Source organism: Hylobates moloch, unplaced genomic scaffold (assembly GCF_009828535.3).
Source record: "Hylobates moloch isolate HMO894 unplaced genomic scaffold, HMol_V3 SCAFFOLD_1, whole genome shotgun sequence".
Lineage (NCBI taxonomy): Eukaryota > Metazoa > Chordata > Mammalia > Primates > Hylobatidae > Hylobates > Hylobates moloch.
In genome coordinates, this window is record NW_026652276.1 from 99,158,483 (window position 1) to 99,180,132 (window position 21,650).

General features: G+C 41.0%; 1 protein-coding gene across 1 annotated transcript in view; it reads right to left on the reverse strand.

Annotated features, from left to right (window-relative positions):
* Nucleotides 1-11,959: 11,959 nt before the first annotated feature.
* Nucleotides 11,960-21,650, reverse strand: part of LOC116810916 (cytochrome P450 3A7) — a 104,694-nt gene continuing 95,003 nt past the window's right edge. The window contains exons 8-13 of the mRNA XM_032756001.2: nucleotides 21,359-21,486; nucleotides 20,274-20,340; nucleotides 17,518-17,678; nucleotides 15,816-16,042; nucleotides 14,604-14,766; nucleotides 11,960-12,369 (exon numbers count right to left, since the gene is read on the reverse strand). Coding sequence (XP_032611892.2) covers nucleotides 12,274-12,369; nucleotides 14,604-14,766; nucleotides 15,816-16,042; nucleotides 17,518-17,678; nucleotides 20,274-20,340; nucleotides 21,359-21,486 — 842 coding nt within the window. The 3' untranslated portion in view covers nucleotides 11,960-12,273. The remainder of the gene's footprint in view (nucleotides 12,370-14,603; nucleotides 14,767-15,815; nucleotides 16,043-17,517; nucleotides 17,679-20,273; nucleotides 20,341-21,358; nucleotides 21,487-21,650) is intronic.

Here is a 21,650-nt window from a genome sequence, read left to right on the forward strand (position 1 = left end):
GCTTTTTTGCTCTGGTTTCTTCCCATCTTTATGGTTTTATCTTTCTTTGGTCTCTGATGTTGGTGACCTACAAATGGGGTTTTGGTGTGGATGTCCTTTTTGTTGATGTTGATGCTATTTCTGTCTGTTAGTTTTTCTTCTAACAGTCAGACCTCTCAGCTGCAGGTCTTTTGGAGTTTGCTGGAGGTCCTCTCCAGACGCTGTTTGCCTAGGTATTACCTGCAGAGGCTGCAGAACAGCAAATATTTCTGCCTCATCCTTCCTCTGGAAGCTTCGTCCCAGAGGGGCACCCGCATGTTTGAAGCATCTGTCGGGCTCTACTGGAAAGTGTTTCCCAGTCAGGCTACAGGGGGGTCAGGAACACATTTGAGGAGGCAGTCTGTCCGTTCTCAGAACTCAAATACCGTGCTGAGAGAACCACTGCTCTCTTCAGAGCTGTCAGACAGGGACATTTAAGTCTGCAGAGGCTGTCTCCTGTGTTTTGTTCTACTGTGCCCTGCCCCCAGAGGTGGAATCTACAGAGGCAGTATGCCTTGCTGAGCTGCCGTGGGCTCCACCCAGTTCGTGCTTCCAGGCCTCTTTGTTTACACAGTAAGCTACTCAAGCCTCAGCAATGGCTGACACCCCTCGTCTATCAAGCTGCAGCATCGCAGGTGGATCTCAGACCGCTGCACTAGCAGTGAGCAAGGCTCCGTGGGTGTGGCACCTGCTGAGCCAGGCACGGGAGGGTATCTCCTGGTCTGCCTGTTGCTAAGACTCAGTTGGAAATGCAGAAATCACCTATCTTCTGCCTCGATCTTGCTGGGAGCTGCAGACTGGAGCTGTTCCTATTCGGCCATCTTGGAAGTGCTTCCCTTGATTAATATTTCAAATGTACTTAACCCTGCCTCTAATTGGGGCTGAAAACAGTCGAATCCAATGAAATCAGACTTGCTGGCAGTTAGAGAAAGCTTATTTGGAGACATCATAAGGGAAAGGAGAGAAAATAGAGGAGGTATTTGAAATGGGAAATTTAAAATCACTCTTGAATTTTCTCAAAGTGTTGTAGATACTGAATGACTTATCGTTGTGTGTAAACTAAGTACCTCCTTGTCTTTCTGATGCCTTGTTGCTTTTTCATGTATTGTCTCTAAAATCTCATAAGTCCTTGAATGATCACTTCCAGGGGCACGTGGGGAAACTGAGGCTGAGGGAAAGAGAGTGAGTGTCAGAAGGGAATGCACAGTCTTTTATCTCTGTTCATCATCCTTTTCATTTATTTCATGAGCTCACTCTAGAATTCTAGCAGAATTAGAAAGTTACAGACATCAGGGACCTCTTTTAGCCTAGTAGATTTAGGTAAGTCTGAGGCATGTTGTTGAGTGAGAAAAGGAGTGAGTGACAGCATGACAAAGTGGACTTGCTTTCCAGTTTTCCAGCTTAACATGGAAGTTCTGAGAAAATGTCCCCTCTACACATTGGACAGGGCAAATTACAACACTTGCTCAGCGTTTTCACTGAAACTGAAAAACCAACTTTCTTGTTTCTACATTTCAGGGTTGATGTTTTAGGTATGCAAACAAAGGTCCCAGGAATGTTTATCTTGGGGGTACATCTACTAAAGAACTGACCTAGAAAAAGTGATGGGGAAATTATTGCTTTTGCAAAGGGAAAAAATATGAAATTCCTGGGCAGTAATTAGACAACAAAGCCCTCACTTGGAAGAATTGGAATCAGAGAACAAGCCTCAGGTGTGCAGGAAAGATGATCTAAGCCAGAGAGCTGACTGCTGCTGCTGGCCCTGTGGAGATGAGCTCATAATTTTCCATCCAGGGACCAGGCCCTAGACAGAGCATCAGACCAGGTTAGGCACAAAGGCTTGGCCAAAGTTCACAGTCCATGTGGCACATATGACATTTTATTCAGCAAAATTAAATATTTAACAATTTCATCAAATTATCACCTTTCTAGTGATTCTGCCTTTGTGTAAAAAAAAAAAACCCACAAATTCATTTTATGCTTAAATATCTGAGTTTGATAGAGAACCACTATCTCATCTCAGTTATATCCACTCCCTGCTCAGACTCACCCATAAGGTGCAGCCTTTGAAATAAAAGAAGTAAAGCAGAACCCCTTTGTTCTGACTCCCAAAGCTGCAAAAGATGTCATGGGGAGTAAGAGCTGGGGTAGAGCCATGGAAACACCTACAGAGGATTTAGCATTTTTTGGAGAGGATTCAAGCAAGTGCAAATGACCCAACGGTAAATACTTGATCTCCCTAATAAAGTGAGTTTCAAAGCTGTCTAGGAGGGAAAAAAGGCTACTCCTGAGCTCTTGCTATAGAGAGGAAAGTTTGACTCTCATGTACACAGATAGCAAGCCACAACGGGGGGCGCCTTTTCCTACTCTTAATACTAACTAAATATGACTGTACCTTCCTGGAAACCTACATGGGGCAAAAGGAAAATGTTCTTTATGGTGTTCACAAAGTTTGCACATCAAGTTGTGAGCATCAGGTTGCTGACATACCTGAGATTTGGGCTATTCAACTGAGGCAAACCTGAGGTTCCTGAGAGTTAGCAAGAGAGTCCCGGGTAAACCTTGCCATGCTCTGGGTGATGCCTACACACTGTTTCTGAAAGTGTAAAACCTCAGACCTTCCTCCTGAGGAGAAGCATTTTTACTGATGGAACTAAGCTGCTCTCTCCAATCATAAGAAGCAGAAGAGTGAGATCAAAAACACTCACCTGATGGTAGGACAAAGTAGTTCCCAACAAAGGCAGAGGTGTGGGCCCTGGAATTCCAAGCTTCTTAAAAAGTCCATGTGAATGGCCTCCATATCTACAAACTGAAACAGAAATCAGGTCTCAGGGATTGTGACTTTATAGATATAGGGGCTGGTGAGTCACTGACTGAGGAACTGGAATGCTCAAGAGAAGGAGGTAACATTAAGGCAATAAATAATAACAGTAACTCCGATGGCAATGATTATATTTGTTCATCAGGTCCTTTCCTGCCTCCACCATCAGACCCCAAAAAGTCACAATGATTAGCTGAAAGCAGCAGAAGTCTTTATGGTCCCAATCCTGGAATGAATACTTGATAAATGTCCTCAAACGTGAGTGCTCCTCAGAGGTTCAGGCAGGAATTCTTCCAGGGCACTTCATTTCCTTACATCTATTTAGTAAGTGGACCCTTCCCTGATTTGGGGATTCTCATCCTAGGTAGAAAGGGTGACTTTTTTTTTTTTTTTTTTTTGTCTTCTGCAGTGATGATGAGATTTTGCATCACTGCATCCACTCCATCACAGAGGGTCACTGAGAGCCTGTGGTGACCCTGTCTTTAGAATTTGCGAAGAGTCTTTTATGCTTTCCTTTCCCTCTAAGCTCTGACCCTATTTTAGGATCTGGCCCTCCTTAAACCGTCATTCATAGAGAGGTGTCGGAGGAGTCACAGAGTCCTTATTTCTACAGACTGACAACTGTGCTGGAGGCTTCCATTGGCCACGTAGAAATGCGAGTACCTTTCAGCTACACCTCAGTCTCTGTGGCCAGATGATCTGGTTGATTTGCGCTATTGGGGAGGATGATTGACTCATATTTCCCTGAATGACAGTGTGCAGAAGAACCACAACTTAAAGAACCAATTTCCAGGACATTCCTCCTCTTGTGGAATCTAGCCTTCCAACTGGTGATATTGACCTGATAAGCGTAGTGCCAGTGATATGGTCTGAATCTGTGCCCCTACCCAAATCTCATGTTGAAATGTAATCCCCAATGCTGGCGGTGGGGCCTGATGGAAGGTGATTGTATCTTAGGGGCAGTTTCTCATGGTTTCACACCAATCCCCTTTGGGTATTGTCCTTGTGACAATGAGATTTTATGAGATCTGGTGGCTTAAAAGTGTGTGGCACCTCCTCCCCACCCTCTCTTGCTTCTGCTCCAGCCATGTAATATCTGCCTGCTTCTCCTTCACTCTCTGCCATGATTGTAAATTTCTTGAGGGCTCCCTAGGGGCAGAAGTCGCTATGCTTCCTGTACAGCCTACAGAACCATGAGCCAATTAAATCTCTTTTCTTCATAAATTACCCAGCCTCAGGTATTTCTTTACAGCAATGTAAGAAAGGACTAATACACCCAGACATGCTCACTTTTTTCAAGGTGATCAATCACAAAACAGTCAGTTTATTGCCTCTGCACATCAAGTATCTCTGTAGGAAAACCCATTAAGGCTGCTGCTCCTATGGCAGGCCTGCTTGCAACTCATCTTTGATGGGTCGTGTATGGACTCCCCCAACTGAGGGTTCTGGATCTCTGAAGACCTTCCCAGTCTGATGTTACTGAGGGGTGTAACTGGAGGAAGAAGAAAGGCTGATGGCAGAGGTCGCCAGCCATCAATTCAACCGTGAATCTGCTAGTCCCGCAAGGTTGGTCCCACAGAGGCAAATTAGGAAAATGCAGCTGAAAAGTATGGTGTGTATAAATGGATCCATATGCCTCATATGTGCTTTCAGCTGAAAGGCAGGCACCTTCTAATGTCCAGGTACCTTCCTGTTGATAGCAAAAGGTACAGTATTCCACGTACGTAAACATAAAATGTTCCAGACAGTTGAATTAAGACCTTGTTTTCTCTTCTATAATGGGTAGCACTTAAGGCAGTATAGGTTCCAAACATTCTGTACAAATCCAGTGACTCTGATTATATGTGGCAAAATACAACTGAGAAATGGCCTGGAGGGTTGTGTTTGGAGGACCCAGCAGAGGCAGCATGTAGTGAATTTGGATCTTTGCCCCAGAACAGTTAGTGGAAGTGTGTGCACCGTCTACTGAAATTACGGTGGCCTTGGGTTTTCCCACTCCTGTTCCTTCTTTTGTTGTCACAGCCATGGCAAATCCATGACACTAATCTCTGCTTCTAAACTTTCTATATGTTACATGATCTCTCAGGCCAGGACAAACTAATGAGTTAATGTGTCAGCAGCATTGGCCCCCAAGGAAGGATCTGGGTGAGTGTCTGGACTCACATGGTTCCATGTCAAGGCAGAGGCTGTGCTGGGCAAACTGTTTAGTTTCTTTCCAGCTCCCCTCTGCTTGGTAGAATAATGCTGCTTTCGGTTCCAGTGAAGAGGCTAACAGAAAAGCCAGTCATCTATTGCATATAATTGTGTTGGCTTAAGGAGGGCATGGTCTACACTACAGTTTTTGACTCCTGGGCTGCACCAGCATTGTCTAAGTTTAAGGTATTGTCTACCTGGCTGCCTGAGTCTGTAGTGACCACCCAACAACATGGCAGACCACACAGAATGACACATTTGATGTCCCTGTGTCCAGGCTTGAAGCAGATGAGATGCCAACCTGTTTACCCTTTGAGTGATCTCCACTAGGGGGCCAGGACCCATGAATATCTCTTTGGAGTTCTACCCTGAGAGCTGAGGAATATTTTCTCACTTCATACGGATCCTACCTGGATGACTTTGCTATTATCACTGGCTCACAGTATTGCTTACTCCCCTGCCTGACAGTTTAAGATAACCTGCTAAGCAGGTATATTCAAAAAGGAGTTATTAAAATAAACTTTCAGGCATGTATATTTAAAAAGACATATGCAGTCTTGTCTTAGAGATATACATTCGTGCATTAGACTCATATTCCTGACATTATTCTGGAAAGGTGACGTTATTTTACACACATTTATTGTCACAAATACTGAACTAACAGCCCTCTTTTATCATCCGGAAGGAACATGCTGGAAATAGTCTATCTCCAAAAAATTCTGGTTTAAAAATGAATGAATGTAAACCATATCAATTCATTTTAAAATGTTAGACAATGGAAATCATGTTGCCACAACTCACTTAATTCCTAAGCTTTCTATGAAAGAACATGAGGTTTACATTTTCTATTTTCATGTCATTGTGGTTCCCTACTCTTAATAAAAGTCAAATTGAGGTAGAAGACAAATGTGACAGGTGGAGCCTCCACTACCCACAGTGGAAAGTAACTCTTCTCTCCACCTGCTCTAGGATGCCAGGAATCCCACCAGTGAGAGGGTTCGCCCTCCTGTACTATAACATAAAGGGGAAAAAAATGTGTAAAATCCAAATTGGCTTTCATGGCTCCTGCCTTTTCAGGCTGCTAGTAGATTCCCATTAGGTGAGAAACAAAGCTCTGTATTAATCCTAGCCTCCCAGAGACTGGAGGAAAAAGATTAAAGCAAAGAATAAATCTTCAGAACTTCCTCCAGGTCTCCTTTGCTCTAGAGATTGCAAGATAAACAGTTCTGTGTATGACAGGGTGGAGGAGTGAGTCATAGGAGGGAGGGGATTTTCAGGGGCATGGCACAGGAAAGAGGGAAGAGCCAGGGGACAGCTTCCCCTGAAGTCTTGGTGTTCCTGGTGCGTTATGTAAATGATATCCTGGGGTAGAAGTTAGGGGAGCAGGAACCACCAGGTCCACAGGGGACAAACTTCTACACATCCCTTCCAGCAGACAGAGAACCCAGAAAACGAAGGTAATGAGACAAAAACCCAAGCTGCTCCCTCCTGCACCCAGAATCCCCAGAACCTGGGAAGGGGATGAGGATCACACGCCCCATCTTGTTCAGCAGTTTGTAATCTGCCTTTGCTGAGTTTTCATTGACTAGTATAGGTCAAATCTAACCTAATTAGGTCATTCCCACTACCAAATGCTGTCCCTAAACCCTCCTAGTCACCAAATTAGAAGGTGGCTGGGACAAATCCTTATTTATGTCTTCATAAATCTGCATAAGATCAATAATAACCTCTATGTGTTTGTAGCATCCAACAATTAATCTACTCCTCCTTAAACATCTCTTTTGATCTTCAAAACAGATAAGGGAGCAGGGGCCTGAGTAGCACCCCAAGTCCAAGTTAACAGAGGAGAGGAATCTGGACAGTTACTGACAGAGGAGCACAGGCTGACAGCCAGGAGAAGCCAGGTTTCCACCGCCAAATTTGGGATGAGGTCCGTCACCACTTTCCTTCCTCAACTGTCTCCTCTGAGTCTCACTTTCATCTGCGTGCTGCTGTTTGCTGGGCTGTCTGCCTGGAGCTTCCCTGCCCTGCACAGCAGTCTTAGGCCAAGCTGCTGAAATGTTATGTGCTGGAGAAGGAGGCGGGGCTGCAGTTGCAGCCAGTAGCAAAGAATCGCACACACCCCTTTCTTGACCTCCTTTGAGTTCATATTCTATGAGGAATCATAAACAACTTAATGAGTGTTATCAGGGAGTCCACGGAATCTGAGTTCTTATCAGAAACTGAAGTGGAGCCATTGGCATGAAATCTTTTTTTTTCCTTTTTCTAATTTTATTATTATTATACTTTAAGTTTTAGTGTACATGTGCACAACGTGCAGGTTTGTTACATATGTATACATGTGCCATGTTGGCATGAAATCTATTAAATCTCCTCTCACCTGCCCTTGTTTCCATGGCTGTCCTCATTCCAGAATACTTGAAATCCATCCCCACAAGCCACACCTACAGATCTTTATCCATGCAATTCTCTCTCCCTGGAGTGTGCCTGTGCCCCCTAGATGACTCCTACACAACCTTCCAAGCCCAGCCAGACAGACCTCTTCTGTTAAAGTCTTTCCTTACCAACCTCCTCACACAGATGTAACCATTTCCTCCTCTGGGTGCCTCCTATCCCCCTCACACAGTCCTATTTCCTCTCTACCACCCTTGTGGGTTTCTGTGCCTGTTTCCCGTAGAATAGGTGAGCTCCTCAAGGGCACAGTTTGGTATTATTTACTTTCATGACCCTGGACCCTAGCAGGGTACTGTACGCATGGTGGGTGACCAGAAATGTTGGTGGAGTTGACTTAGATGAGATTGCTGGGCCCCTGTGTGTCATCCCCTCTGAGTCTGTGGTGATAGCAGTAGACTAATGGTTGCTTGGGACTCAAATGCAGCCAGCACTGTTTTCCAACTAATGCAATTGGTCTTGTGCTGCAAAGGAAAATAATAGAAGACATATTCTGCCACTTAATTCCTCAGAAGGTAACATACGTGAAGAGACTTACCTGTTGAGAGTTGTACTGAATGTGTCAAGGAAGATACTGTGTATCAGAAGAACACCCAACCACCCTGTGCCTCTAACCTATTCATTCCTGTATTAAAGCATTCATCATGTATTTTAACAGCTGTGCTCCCAGTACTTAGGGAACAAAATTGACTGAGACCCAGACATTAGCTCAATTGTTTTGATTTGTAGATCCCACAGATAAGTGAGAACATGCAATGTCTGTCCTTCTGTGCCTGGCTTATTTCACCTAACATAATGACCTCCAGTTCCAGCCACGTTATTACAAAGAACAGGATCTCATGCTTTTTTCATGGCTGAATTGTACTCCATTTGTATAAGTGGAGTACTCTCTTTATCCATTCATCTGTTGATGGACACGTAGGTTGCTTCCAAATCTTGGCATTTGTGAATAGGGGCTATTGTGAACATGGGAATGAAGATATCGCTTCAATATATGGATTTCCTTTCTTCCAGGTTTATACCGAGCACAGGGATTTCTGGATCTTATGAAAGCTCCATTTTAATGTTTTGAGGAATCTCCAAACTGTTCTCTGTAGTGGTTTTAATAATTTACACCAACAGTGTACAAGAATTCCCTTTTCTCCACATTCTCGCTGGCGTTTGTTATTGCCTGTCTTTTGGATTAAAACCATTTTAGCTGGGGAGAGATGATATTGTAGTTTTGATTGCATTTCTCTAATGATCAATGATGTTGAGCACATTTTCATTTGCCTATGTGGCATTTGTATTTCTTCTTTTGAGAAATGCCTGTATAAATCTTTTGCCCATTTTTTGATTATTAGGATTATTAAGTTTTTTCCAAAGAGTTGTTTGTGCTCTGTGTATATTCTGAATGTTAATCTGTTGTTGGAGTGTTTGACAATACTTTCTCCCATTCTGTGGTTTGTGTCTTCCCTTTGTTGATTGCTTTCTTTGCAGCACAGAAACTTTTTAACTTGATGTGATTCCATTTGTCCATTTTTGCATTGGTTGCCTGTGCTTGTGGGGTATTACTTCAGCATTTTTTGTTCAGACCAATGTCCTGAAGAGTTTCCACAATGTTTCCTGTAGCAGTTTCATTGTTTGAGGTCTTAGATTTCAGTCTTTTTTTTTTTTTTTTTTTTTAAGCCAGGGTCTCACTCTGTTGCCCAGGCTGGGGTGCATTGGCATGATGTTGGCTCACTGCCATCTCTGCCTCATGGGTCCAAGTGATTCTCCCACCTCAGCCTCCTGAGTAGCTGGGACTACAGGCATGCACCACCATGCCCGGCTAACTTTTGTATTTTTAGGTAGAGGTGGGGTTTCACCTTGTTGGCCAGGCTGGTCTTGAACTCCTGACCTCAAGTGATCTGTCTGCCTCGGCCTCTCAAAGTGCTGGGATCACAGACATGAGCCACTGCACTTGGCCAGATTTCAGTCTTTCATCCACCTCGATTTGATTTTTGTGTCTGGTGAGATATAGGGGTCTAGTTTCATTCTTCTGCATATTGATATCCAGCTTTCCTGGCACCAGAGGATACCATCTTTTCCCCAGTGTATGTTCTTGACAACATTGTCGAAAATGAGTTCACTGTAGGTGTGTGGATTTGTTTCTGGGTGCTGTATTCTATTTCATTGGTCAATGTGTCTGTTTTTATACAAGTACCACACTGTTTTGGTTATTATACCTCTGTAGTATAATTTGAAGTCAGGTAATATGATTCCTCCAGTTTTCTTCTTTTTGCTAAAGATAGCTTTGGCTATTCTGGGTCTTTTGTGGTTCTATAGAAATTTTAGGATTTTTTCTTCTATTTCTTTGAAGAATGTCATTGGTATTTTGAGGGATTGCATTGAATCTGTACATTGCTTTGGGTAATGTGGACAGTTTTAACAATATTGATTCTTACAATATGTGAACATGGAATATCCTTCTGTTTTTGTGTCTTCTTCAATTTCCTTCATCAGTGTTTTACAGTATTCATTATAGAGATCTCTCTCTTCTTTGATTAAGTTAATTCCTAGGTATTTAGTTTTATTTGTGGCTATTGTAAATGGGATTACTTTTTTATTTTTGCCAGATTGTTCACTATTGGCATATAGAAATGCTGCTGATTTTTGTATGTTGATTTTGTATCCTGCAACTTTACTGAATATGTTTATCTGTTCTAATAGTTCTTTGGTGGAGTCTTTAGGTTTTTGCAAATATCATTTGGAAATAATTTGGAGTTATCATTTGAAAGTCTTTTTCAAATACCATTTCCAAACATTACTTGGAAATCATTTGAACATTTTCTTGCTTCCTGGCACAAAATGTTTCCTAGGCTTGCCTTGAACATTCTTAACCCTGGTCCTGGAATCAGGCATTTCTCTAAATAGCTCTGGTTCCTTTCCGTGGAATATGGTATTCATAAGCCAAGATCTTGGCACTAAGTGTGCTCATTGCTATTGAAATGTCATTGTTACCTAGCCCTATCAACGGAGAGAACTAGGAAATATATGTTTTTTTTTTTGTACACACAAACACATATATACATTTACGTCTATCTACCTATCTGTCATTGATCTGTTATCTATCTATTACCTATCTACCCATGTATCTATCTAGAAGGGTATGAATATATACCAATACATCCACTCCAATCTAATTTCATAGGATTCATGCTAGTTTTCTCCCTGTCTGAATCCATGACTCCCTTCTGCAAAGGTGAGAAGCCTGGCTTCTATCATCCTTAATATATTTACCTCTTTGATCAATCCCTTTTATGTAGCCAAATCTCGCCCATCCCTTCCCACTCCTGGATGCCCTCCTGACCTTGTGTGGGTTCTCCATGCCATATTTAGGCTATGGCTGCTCTTGCAGGCCACCCCTCTCTGTGGACCCCTTCTCTGCTTGCTTGGACTGCCACACCCAGGCAGGCTTTTTCCATATGAACACCCACTTGGTCCTCATCCTACTTGGTCTCTGACTTGGAACCACCATGACTCTTTTCTCTACCTTAATGTGTGGCCACCATCTGGCTGCCACCCACCTAATGGCTCTAGGACTAGATTATTCAGAAAGGGAAAATAAAGGAAGAAATAGGGAAAGAAAAGGAATGAGTACTTTTAGCCTTGTTGCCCAATCAATTGACCAATCAACTGTTTTTTATTAAGTGTTCATTGCATTCAGACAGTTGAGAGTTGAGGATAGAATGCAAGAGATGTAAGAAAACATTTCCTGTCTCCCAGAAATATCAGGGGAGATGGGCTGACAACATTAAATCAAAACTAATAATATAATAATGGCTTCAGTTGTATGTTACTAAATATATGTGCAACAAAAAGGCATATATATATTTTTTGAGATGCAGTCTCATTCTGTCGCCCTGGCTGGAGAGCAGTGGCGTGATCTCGGCTCACTGCAGGTTCAAGCAATTCCCCTGCCTCAGCCTCCTGGGTAGCTTAGATTACAGGTGCGTGCCACCACACCTAGTTAATTTTTGTATTTTTAGTAGAAATTGTGCTTCACCATGTTGATCAGGCTGGTCTCAAGCTCCTGGTCTCAGGTGATCTGCCCGCATTGGCCTTCCAAAATGCAGGGATTACACACATGAGCCACTATGCCTGGTCAAAAATGTCATAGTTAAACTATGAATATTCTTTCTAAGCAATGGGCAAAGTCATAGTGGATGAACTCTCACCTATGTTAATAATCAAATTGAAGTTCTGACAAAGGCCCCACATCAACAGTGATTACAATGATCAAAATATTTAGTTGTTGGTTCTCAGTCATCGGTTCTATAGATTTCTCATTAATGTGCGGGAAAGTATCCAATAATACTTTTATAAAGAGGTTTTTATTGATTTGCTTAATATAAAACTTACTATAGAATACTCCAGCTATAACGTGATATAAATGTCACTGTTCGAGTCATGAAAATAATTCTTATTTTCATTAATGATTGTGGATGAAGTTATTGAGAAATGTTTTTTCTGTTATCAGAGCTCAGGAGGCATTAATGGTGCTAACTGGGGGTAGTGCAGATAGTCCTATGAGACACAGAAAAGCCAAATCTACCTCCCCAGATGAACTGATTTGTTCATCTCCTTTATATTACTGAGTATAACACTCTATATAGACTGTGAGAGAGCTCAATACATGTACAGAATCCCCAGTTATTTATGCAGTACAACCATCTTCATTTCAGGGTTCTATTCACAAAGTAATTTGAAGTCTCTGGTGTTCTGGGGCACAGCTTTCTTGAAGACCAAAGCAGAAGTCCTTAGGGAAATCAGGCTCCACTTACGGTCTCATCCCTTGACTCAGCCGTTAGAACAATGGGTTTTTCTGGTTGAAGAAGTCCTCCAAAGCGTAATTTCAGGGGGATCTGCAACAGTTAAACAAGCATATTGAGAAGCGTTAAATAAAGCAAAAGTAGAAAGTATAGCATCAAAGTAAAAAAATGCATTAATGACAATAATGCTTTGTAAACATATAAAAACTACTTTCAGCATTATAAATCCTGGATTCTTTATGCTTACTCTATAAGATGTGTGAAGATTGGATAGTGAGAGCATTCATCATCTATCATTTAACAAAATATTTATGGAGCCCCTATTCTGTGCCAGGCCTGACCTGAGACAAATTCGTGGGAACCTGTGTCCTTTTTGATTTGAATTTTAAGTAAAATGGATGAGTTTTAAAAATTTAAACCAGATTATTAGGTATGATTGCAAACTATTTTTGAAGAGTTATATAAAGTTAATTCTGTGTATGTTGAAACTTGCAATGTAATCCTGAGTACCTATTATATATTTTAGTTATATGGACAGTCTTCAACTTCTAGAGACCAGTAATTCCTCACAGTTGAACCCCTGTAGTGTAAAGATGGGAAGACATCTTCAGGAAGCATTATCGTTTTATTTTTTAACATCTTCTCTTGGTTTCCAAGGGTAGGGCAAGTGGGGAACCTCTCAATTCCTACAGTGTTTTGACTCAACATTTAGACCCACTGTTATTGAGACACTGCTTCAGTGTTGAGGGAACACAACAGAGTGATATTCTGATCTCCATGGAGTGATGGGCAAGAAAATTGCCATGGAGATCCAGAAGTGCCAGCTTGGGACTTCCAAGGGAGTACCTTCCCCATCCTAGCTGTGCCAGAGGACCGCCTTCTCTCAGGGCTGAGTCTCCTATCTGAGCACACATACAGGATAGCTACATAGCTGGCCTAAAGCCACAAATAATGTGGAATATGAAAATAATATGGAAACCATCTCTATCTTCTTCCTCTTCTATCTAGAAAGCCTGCTTAAGGTGTGGAGTTGCTTAATAAATACATGAGACCTAGAAATAAGATTTATAGGGTCTTGCTTAATATGAATCAATGACATCTGTTCTTTAACTTCTTCAGAGAAAAGTTTCCAAATCTTTCTATAAATATAACACCTTATTATTTAAAAGTTTTCAAAAGGCATGAATATATTTTCCCTGCAGACAGACAGACATGCATGTGCACATGTTCAAGCACACACCCATGCAAATACATGAATGTCATTTGCTAAATGTTCACATTTAAAAACTTAATATTTGTATGCAAGCCAATCGATGGCATATCACTCCTTAAACATTTACCAAATGACCAAACGCTTGAGTTAGATGAGGTCACTTGCAAGGCACCACTGGGATATTTTAAATGGAATAAAATGAGAGGATATTGTTAATGGAGGGGGGAAGACATGCTTGATAAATAGAAAATATAGAAAACAAAACTCAATGATTTAATGGCAAATTATGAAATTATATGATAATAGCCTCCAGTAACTAATAACAGAGCAGAGGAGTAAATGAGCCCTGGACTAGGTCAAGAAGACACCTTGGAGGGGCTTGGGAATTGAACTAGGACTTGAAAGATAAGAACAGAATGAGGAGAAGAAAGGAAAGAAAATTAGTAGAGTTATGATTGAGTTGAAAAGGAGCCCAGTTGGATGGAGCTAGGCACCTGGAAGGTGAGGCCAGTAAGGATGGCCTTGGACTGTGGTAGTCCTTCATATCCAATAGAACTACCTTAAATTAGTCATTTTCCACCTTGGCTTCACATGAGAAGCAATTGGGGAGCTTTTAAAGCCACACTCTGGGCAAATTAGTTTAGAATTTCTGAGGTGTCCCAGGCATCATGAATTTTTAAAGCTCCCTGGTGATTCCAATGTACAGCTAGTGGTTGGGAGCCACTGTCATGAGAAAGCTTCTACAAGTTCTGGGAAGGAAAAGCATCATTCAAAAGTCAAAACAAGATAATAATTGCACCTCATGATTCTGTGAAATACTTCCCCATCTTTCCAATTGACTTGAAACTGAATTTAACTTTGCTCAAGTTCAAGGAGACTGCAGATAATCATGTCATGCTAATCTACATTGACATTGCATGATGTTTTTAATGCTACAGCTTCTGAACTCCAGAACTGAAGCACCCTTAAAGATCATAGATGGGTCCAAATAGATTCCTTGGCCCATAGAACAAATTATTAAAAGATTGAGCAAGTGTATTCTTTTTTAAATATATATACCCTTCAGTTAAAATAATTCTTAATAAAACATTATTAATGCAGAAAATTGACTGACCTGTGTTTCTTTACAAGGTTTGAAGGAGAAGTTCTGAAGGACTCTGACTAGAGCAAGTTTCATGTTCACGAGAGCAAACCTCATGCCAATGCAGTTTCTGGGTCCAGTTCCAAAGGGTGTGTATATGTAAGGATCTATGTTGTCCTTGTTCTTCTTACTGAACCTGGTTCCATATTGGTAGATATTTTAAAAGTTAAAGACATAATACCTCTAAGAGTTACATGTTAGGGTTTCTTACTTAGGGCCCACCCCTCTACTAGTAGTACACAGGATGCTTTTGTGGGCTAGTCATTGAAATCCTGCTATGCCTATTTTACTATAAGAATTGTAAGGTACAGATCCTTTCTACTCTGCTTACACTATAGGAGCTTTCAGTCTTGTTGAGATGAGATAAATAGTGTTGCAAAGAATATTTATTTCTAAACACTCAAATTATATTCAGGGTGGCGATGTGTTCACACTACAAAAGGCACATAAGTGATGAGACTGACTGACAGAAAAGTAGATTCCTGCTTCAAGTCACACTTATGTTGGTCATGAGGAAGGAGAAGAAGAAATTGTCTTGCACTACTTCAAAATTGTTATTTTGTACTTTCCTTCTCCTCTCCTCTCTTATTTTTCTAATTCTCCTCCTTCTCCTCCCTACCTTGTCTTACCCCTCCTCTCCTCCTTCTCCTCCTTCTTCTAATCTCCCATCTCTCCCTCTTTCTCCCCCACACCTCCATAGAATAGTTTAAGTCAGATAATTTACACAGGCATATGATGCTACTGTATTGATGCAAAGCAGTATCATCACTGCTTTCTTTGTCTATCTGTTCCACTAACCTATAAATTCTTTGAAGATTAGACCCATGTTTTTTATTCAAATTTGATTCCTGAAGATTTGATTATATTAAGGAAAAAATATTCATTTGTGGACATAATAGCATTGTGATCATGTGTTTTTAAAAGAGTCCTTATATTTTTGACACTTATGACCCATAAGGACATAATTGAGGACCTTCATCTTAAGTTGCTGGCACTGTGGCTGGCTATAGTTTTATCTAGTCTGTGGTTTGTAAAGTGTGACAATGATCAATTTCATGATAAAAAAAACTTAAACATAAAAAGACAAGCAAATGATTGTACAAGTACATGACTGTCCTGTAGAGAGGCAAAATATGCTTGAACCAGGCTGGTTCAGGGAGGGCTCCTTTCCCAGGGCCCTTGTACCTTTCAGGGAGGAACTTCTCAGGCTCTGTCCAGTACTTTGGGTCATGATGGAGAACATAGCTTGGAATCATCACCACCACCCCTTTGGGAATGAACATCCCATTGATTTCAACATCTTTTTTGCAGACCCTCTCAAGTCTCATAGCAATTGGGAATAATCTGAGCGTTTCATTCACCACCATGTCAAGATACTCCATCTGTAGCACAGTATCATAGGTGGGTGGTGTCTGGAAAGAAAGAAACAGATTTGGATAAATTGAGATTTTGAATTAACTTTTAACTCAGTCCATGTAGTACTGTTGAACTGTTAGAAGCTCCAGAGAACAACTCATACTGGCAAAGGATTGTAGCATTCATAAAGTGTTTTAATAACTGTCATGCCCATTGATGTGCTCAATGGCCCACTAAGATGTGTGGAGGAGTTATGAAAGCGGGAGACATTTGGGATGGCTCTCACCCCAAGGACTGAAATCCTTAGCATAACCATGTAGTGGTTTTTCTCTCTCATGGAAGCAAACATGACTAATAGGCTATGACCACTAGCACCAAATAAAATATGACAAAGTGATTTTCACCATTCAAAAAAGAGGTTACACGTCTGTAACCAAGAAAGTGAAAACAGATAGAAAAAGCAAATTCTGTGTGCGACAAGGATTATTGGCCAAAGTTCTGGTTCATAACTTTTTTTATTTTATATACAAACAAAAACAGTTACAAAGCAGGATTTGTATTATATATGTGTGTTTGTGTGTGTGTGTGTGTGTATATATATACATATACACACAAAAGCAGGGCTTTTGTTATATACATAAAATGTGGAGAGAAACACTATATTATATAAAATCTCTATCAATAATTTGAGGAAAAACTAGTCCCTTTCTATCCCAAATATGACAAAAGAAGGTTCTGGTTGGATGTTACCAGAGCATGCAATTTCAGTGCCAGGCAAAGTTATGAAGAGGATAGAACCCCACACAGCCCTGTCCTCACTTGCTGAAACAGTCTCCTAGTTGTTGCTTCAGGACTGGACTGTAATCTCTGAAGAACATCCCTTTGTGTTCACCTCACTGCCACACGAAGACCAGCCCCAAAGCCGTGTCTCTTTATACCACAAAGAATCCGAGTTTTGGCAGAGGTCTGAAAACAGTGTGGTTGATATGCACCTAGTACTTGGTGTTATATTTGGAAGGCAATATTATAGAGTTTAAGAGTTTAGCTCAGAAGTCAGATACCCTGGTTCCTAGCTTGGCTTCTTCATCAGTGGTTACCTGACTGAAACATGAGACACATGTGGGGCAGAGCTGAGTCAACCTGCACAGCGCACCCAGGGCCAGGCTCCGTCAGACCACAGCCAGACCAGAGGAAGTCCTGCCAATATCAGCAGAGCTCACTATCAATATGTGTGAGCAATATGCATATTGTTAAATGCCATGGAGGTTTTTGGATTTTTTTTTACTTAGCATTATTGTGGTAACAGAAAGCAGATGAACCAGGGAGAGGACTGCTTTGCAAAGATCTTATACTTCTGTCAATAGCAACCATTCCCTATGCTTCCTCCTTTTTATTTTTAGAGCCTTACTACATATTGTGAGTGAAACAATCATGATTGTGCTTTTTATAAAAATTCTCCTGGGAAGTGGTGAGGAGGCATCTTTGCTAAGCCTTCACCTCCTCCCTCCTTGTCCATGTACTGTCCACTCACCTTATTGGGTAAAACTGTATCAATTTCCTTCTGCAGCTGCTGCTGGACATCAGGGTGAGTGGCCAGTTCGTACACAATGAAGGAGAGAACACTGCTCGTGGTTTCATAGCCAGCAAAAATAAAGATAATTGATTGGGCCACGAGCTCCAGTTCAGACAGAGCTGAAAGGAGAAGAAAGACATTTTAGGTAAATCAGATCAATGTAGGGCATCACAGTTTATATGAAGAGAAATCGAAGTGAAACTTTCAAATCCCCAGGGAAAAAATAGAACAGCAATTCAGAGGCACACTGGGGGTGGTTTCACTCTGATGTGTGTCTTACAGAGCCAGAACAAGGCAAATCATTTTAATCCAGTTTTCCCCAAGGTCTTCAAGAATGTAGGCCATCCACTCCTCCTCGTGCCATCCCTGCCACCTTCACAGCTGGGTAATTTCCAGAGAGAGCATTTCTGCATAACATACTCAGTATCATTGTGTGCTCCTTGAATGATCCTAAAAGTACTTTATTGTAAATTAATATGGGGTAGTCTTCTCTCTCAAGAAAAATGTAATTCATTTTAGCTACAATATACCTTGACAAACTTTGAGAGAATTTGCAACATTAATGGTTAGATGTAGGGAAAATTAAAGGACCTTTCCTTTAGATATGTTTGAGGGAAGTTAAGAGACCAATATTGGAATACAGACCACCTCTTGCTACTCAAAGTGTGGTCCGTGGGGTCATAAGCATCTGTGACCTTATTAGAAATGCAAAGGCTGGGCATGGTGGTACACACCTGTAATCCCAGCACTTTGGGAGGCCAAGGCGGGTGGATCACCCGAGGTCAGGAGTTCAAGACCAGCCTAACCAACACGGAGAAACCCCTTCTCTACTAAAAATACAAAATTACCCAGGCATGGTGGCGCATGCCTGTAATCCCAGCTACTCAGGAGGCTGAGGCAGAATAATCACTTGAATCTGGGAGGCTGAGGTTGTGGTGAGCCAAGATCATGCCCTTGCACTCCAGCCTGGGCAACAAGAGCAAAAACGCCATCTCAAAATGAAACAACAAGAACAACAAAAACAGAAATGCAAAATCTCAAACCCCACCATTGAACTGCTGATTTAAAATCTGAATTTCACAAGATGCGATAATTTGTGTGCATAGCCCAGGTTGAGAAGTATGGATTATATCTTTCAGATGCACCAGGTGATAGACCTAGGCTATAGGTCTCAGAATTGACTATCTCAGGATGTACAGCAACTGAAGATGGACAAAAAGCTAAATGAGTGGTGATTGACTGTAGTCTGATGAATAGCATTAAAATAGTAAAAGCTTCTATGATTACAAGTTTGCCCCTTCTTGATTTTTCTCCTGAGAGCAGCTCAGGATCGTCCATCACTGGTCTGTTTGATCAGGACTGGATTAGGACATTTAGAGACCTGGAACACAGAAATAAATATAGTGCCTGTTCCAACCATGCAATTCACCACCAAAACCAATATGAAGGGAGTGTGAGAAATGACAACAGAGCTGTGATTTACCAGTGAAGATTTCTGTGATGCAGTTGTGGGTAAATTCAACTATCTAATAATTGTATTCTGTTACCATGAACCTGATGATACTGATGTGAAACTGAACTATAATCTCAAAGTTTAGAGCTCTGCTGTCCAATATGGTAGCCACTATCCACTAGTGGCTATTTAAAATCAAATTTTATTCAGTTAAACTTAAATACAATTTAAAATTTTTCATCAGTGGCACTAGCCACATGTGCAGTGCTCAATAGCTATATGTGTCTAGTGATTTCTAGATGAAACACTAAAACAATAGGCTATTTCCTTTATCACAGCAAGTTGTATTGGGATAGACAGAGAGATGATAGCTAGATAATCAATAAGTAGATAAATAGATGATAGATGGATAGATAGATAGATAGATAGATAGATAGATAGATAGATAGACAGACAGAAATAGATGTAGACATGAACATATTTAAAGCTGTATGCTAAAGTCAGCCTACTCCTGCTCTCTAGAACCAATGATTAAATATTCAGGAATTTTGTGAGATGACTGCCAAATCTTGGTGGCTTGAAATTGAACATGGCCATCATTTTGCCACTGTCATAGTAACAATGAATTCCGTAAAAATCGTACATGGGTTGTAAAACTAGTAGGTAAAGATTGAAGACAAAGAGGATATTTACAATATTGCAAATCTCAGAAGTTTTCCCGAAAGTTACCTATCCATTGCAAAGGAAAAAATAACTTCACAGTTGATTAACCTGGTGAACACACTTTCACCAAAAATTGCCAGTTAAAATCACCCTTATTTGGACAGCATGCCTCCTGATTAGATGTTAGATGCATTAAGTTGCTGCAAAAGTAATTGCGGTTTTTGCCATTGAAAGTAATCACAAAAATCGCAATTATTTTTGCAGAAACCTAATAAATTTCCAGGAAGAAATTTTAATTCTGTGGATCTGGAGGAGGCTGAGAACTGGCATTTGATCTTATTTAGGTGATCCACAGACCGCTGACTCTTCCTGGCATTCCAGTTTTCCTTAGGGTTGCCCTTTAAGCTTAGAACATGGCCATCTATGCCTGCATGCCTCTAGAAAGTGCCTCCAGCTTCCATTTATAACATCCAAACCTGTGTCGTTCTGCTATGTGGCAGAAATTATCATCTTCCTGGAATACTTCATGCACATTTTCAAAACAAAACCCTCCCTCTGAGTGCCCCACCAGTAGCCCTCAGAAGCACTCTTTGGTTACCTTTGTGGGACTCAGTGTCTTTCAAATTCTGAGAGTCAATCAACAGCTGAAGGAAATCCACTCGGTGCTAGAAGCAAAAAGAGAAATTTTATTGACAGAAAGTGACTCATGAAGTCAGAAGTTAATCAGAAGTGCAGTCCTCAACCTCCCTTCTGAGAATATGGCCCCTTGGAGACCAGAAATCTGACGGGTGTTGCCTGAGTCACCAGTGAGAAAGAATATCCATCTAAATCCTTGGAAAGCAGGATGTTTTCCTGAAACAAATCTGGCTAAAATGTTCAATTGCTGTTTGGTCTTTTCCCTGGTCCTAACTGCATACCCGTGAAGAAGTCCTGGACCTTTTATTCTTCTGTCTTCTTCTTCATCAATGTCCACACAGATTATTCTCCTGACATTTCTAGAACTTATCAGCAGCTTTGGTGGGGGCACCTTCAAATACTGCAACATTCCGCAAATCTATACAATCTTCAGTGACACCTGGGTTACCCCTTCTTGCCTCTCTGACCTGCAGATATCTTTCAGCTGGACTCTAGGGCTCATGAAGGCAAAGCTGAGTTAGCCAGCCTTGCAGCCTCAATTCCCAGAGAAGACCTCTGATCACTCAAGGCTGTCAGAGGGCTCAGATGTAACACACACTACACTTCAGCAGGTGGCCTGATAGGGCCTTTCATTGGAGAATGTGTAAAATAACAGGCTTGTACTTGAAATGACTCTTTACCAATCTATGATGTACAGAAAGCATAATACCAATAAAATGTATTTCCAAACAGTAATGTTTATCCTTTGACAATTTATTGAAGGGAAGTGATGTGATAAAGTTTTACCTGAATAATATTTATGCCATGGCATACTAATTGTGCCTCATATCAAATTTTAAGTGCTCTCTCTGACTCATTCTCATATCTCCTTCCCCAAACTCCAATTTCTGCATTCCTACCAAATAAATTATCTTGCTCTAAACATAGAGTACTCTTTATGTTAAAATCTTTCTCTAAAAACATACAGGGAAGTGCACTAATCATATGTGTATTATCTAAACAATTATGAAAACTAAACATCCTCCTATAACTACAACCACATTTTACCTTTTGTGTCTCTTTGAGGCGAACTTCTTTTATCCGTTTTACAGATTTTGTTAGAAAACTTGTAACTTTTCTTGGAAACACAGTGATATTTAATGCTTCAAGAATTGGGGTAAGGAATGGAAAGATTTCTGTAGGAAAAAAAAAAAAAACCAACAGTAAATCAAACCATTGTGAATGTGCAAAATTTACCTGGAGCAATTCTACTTTTCTCTACCAATCAGAAGAGTAAAATACATCACTGTTCTCAACTGGAAGCCATTCCTTCTGTGACTTTTGCCCCTCTTCCAGGCCA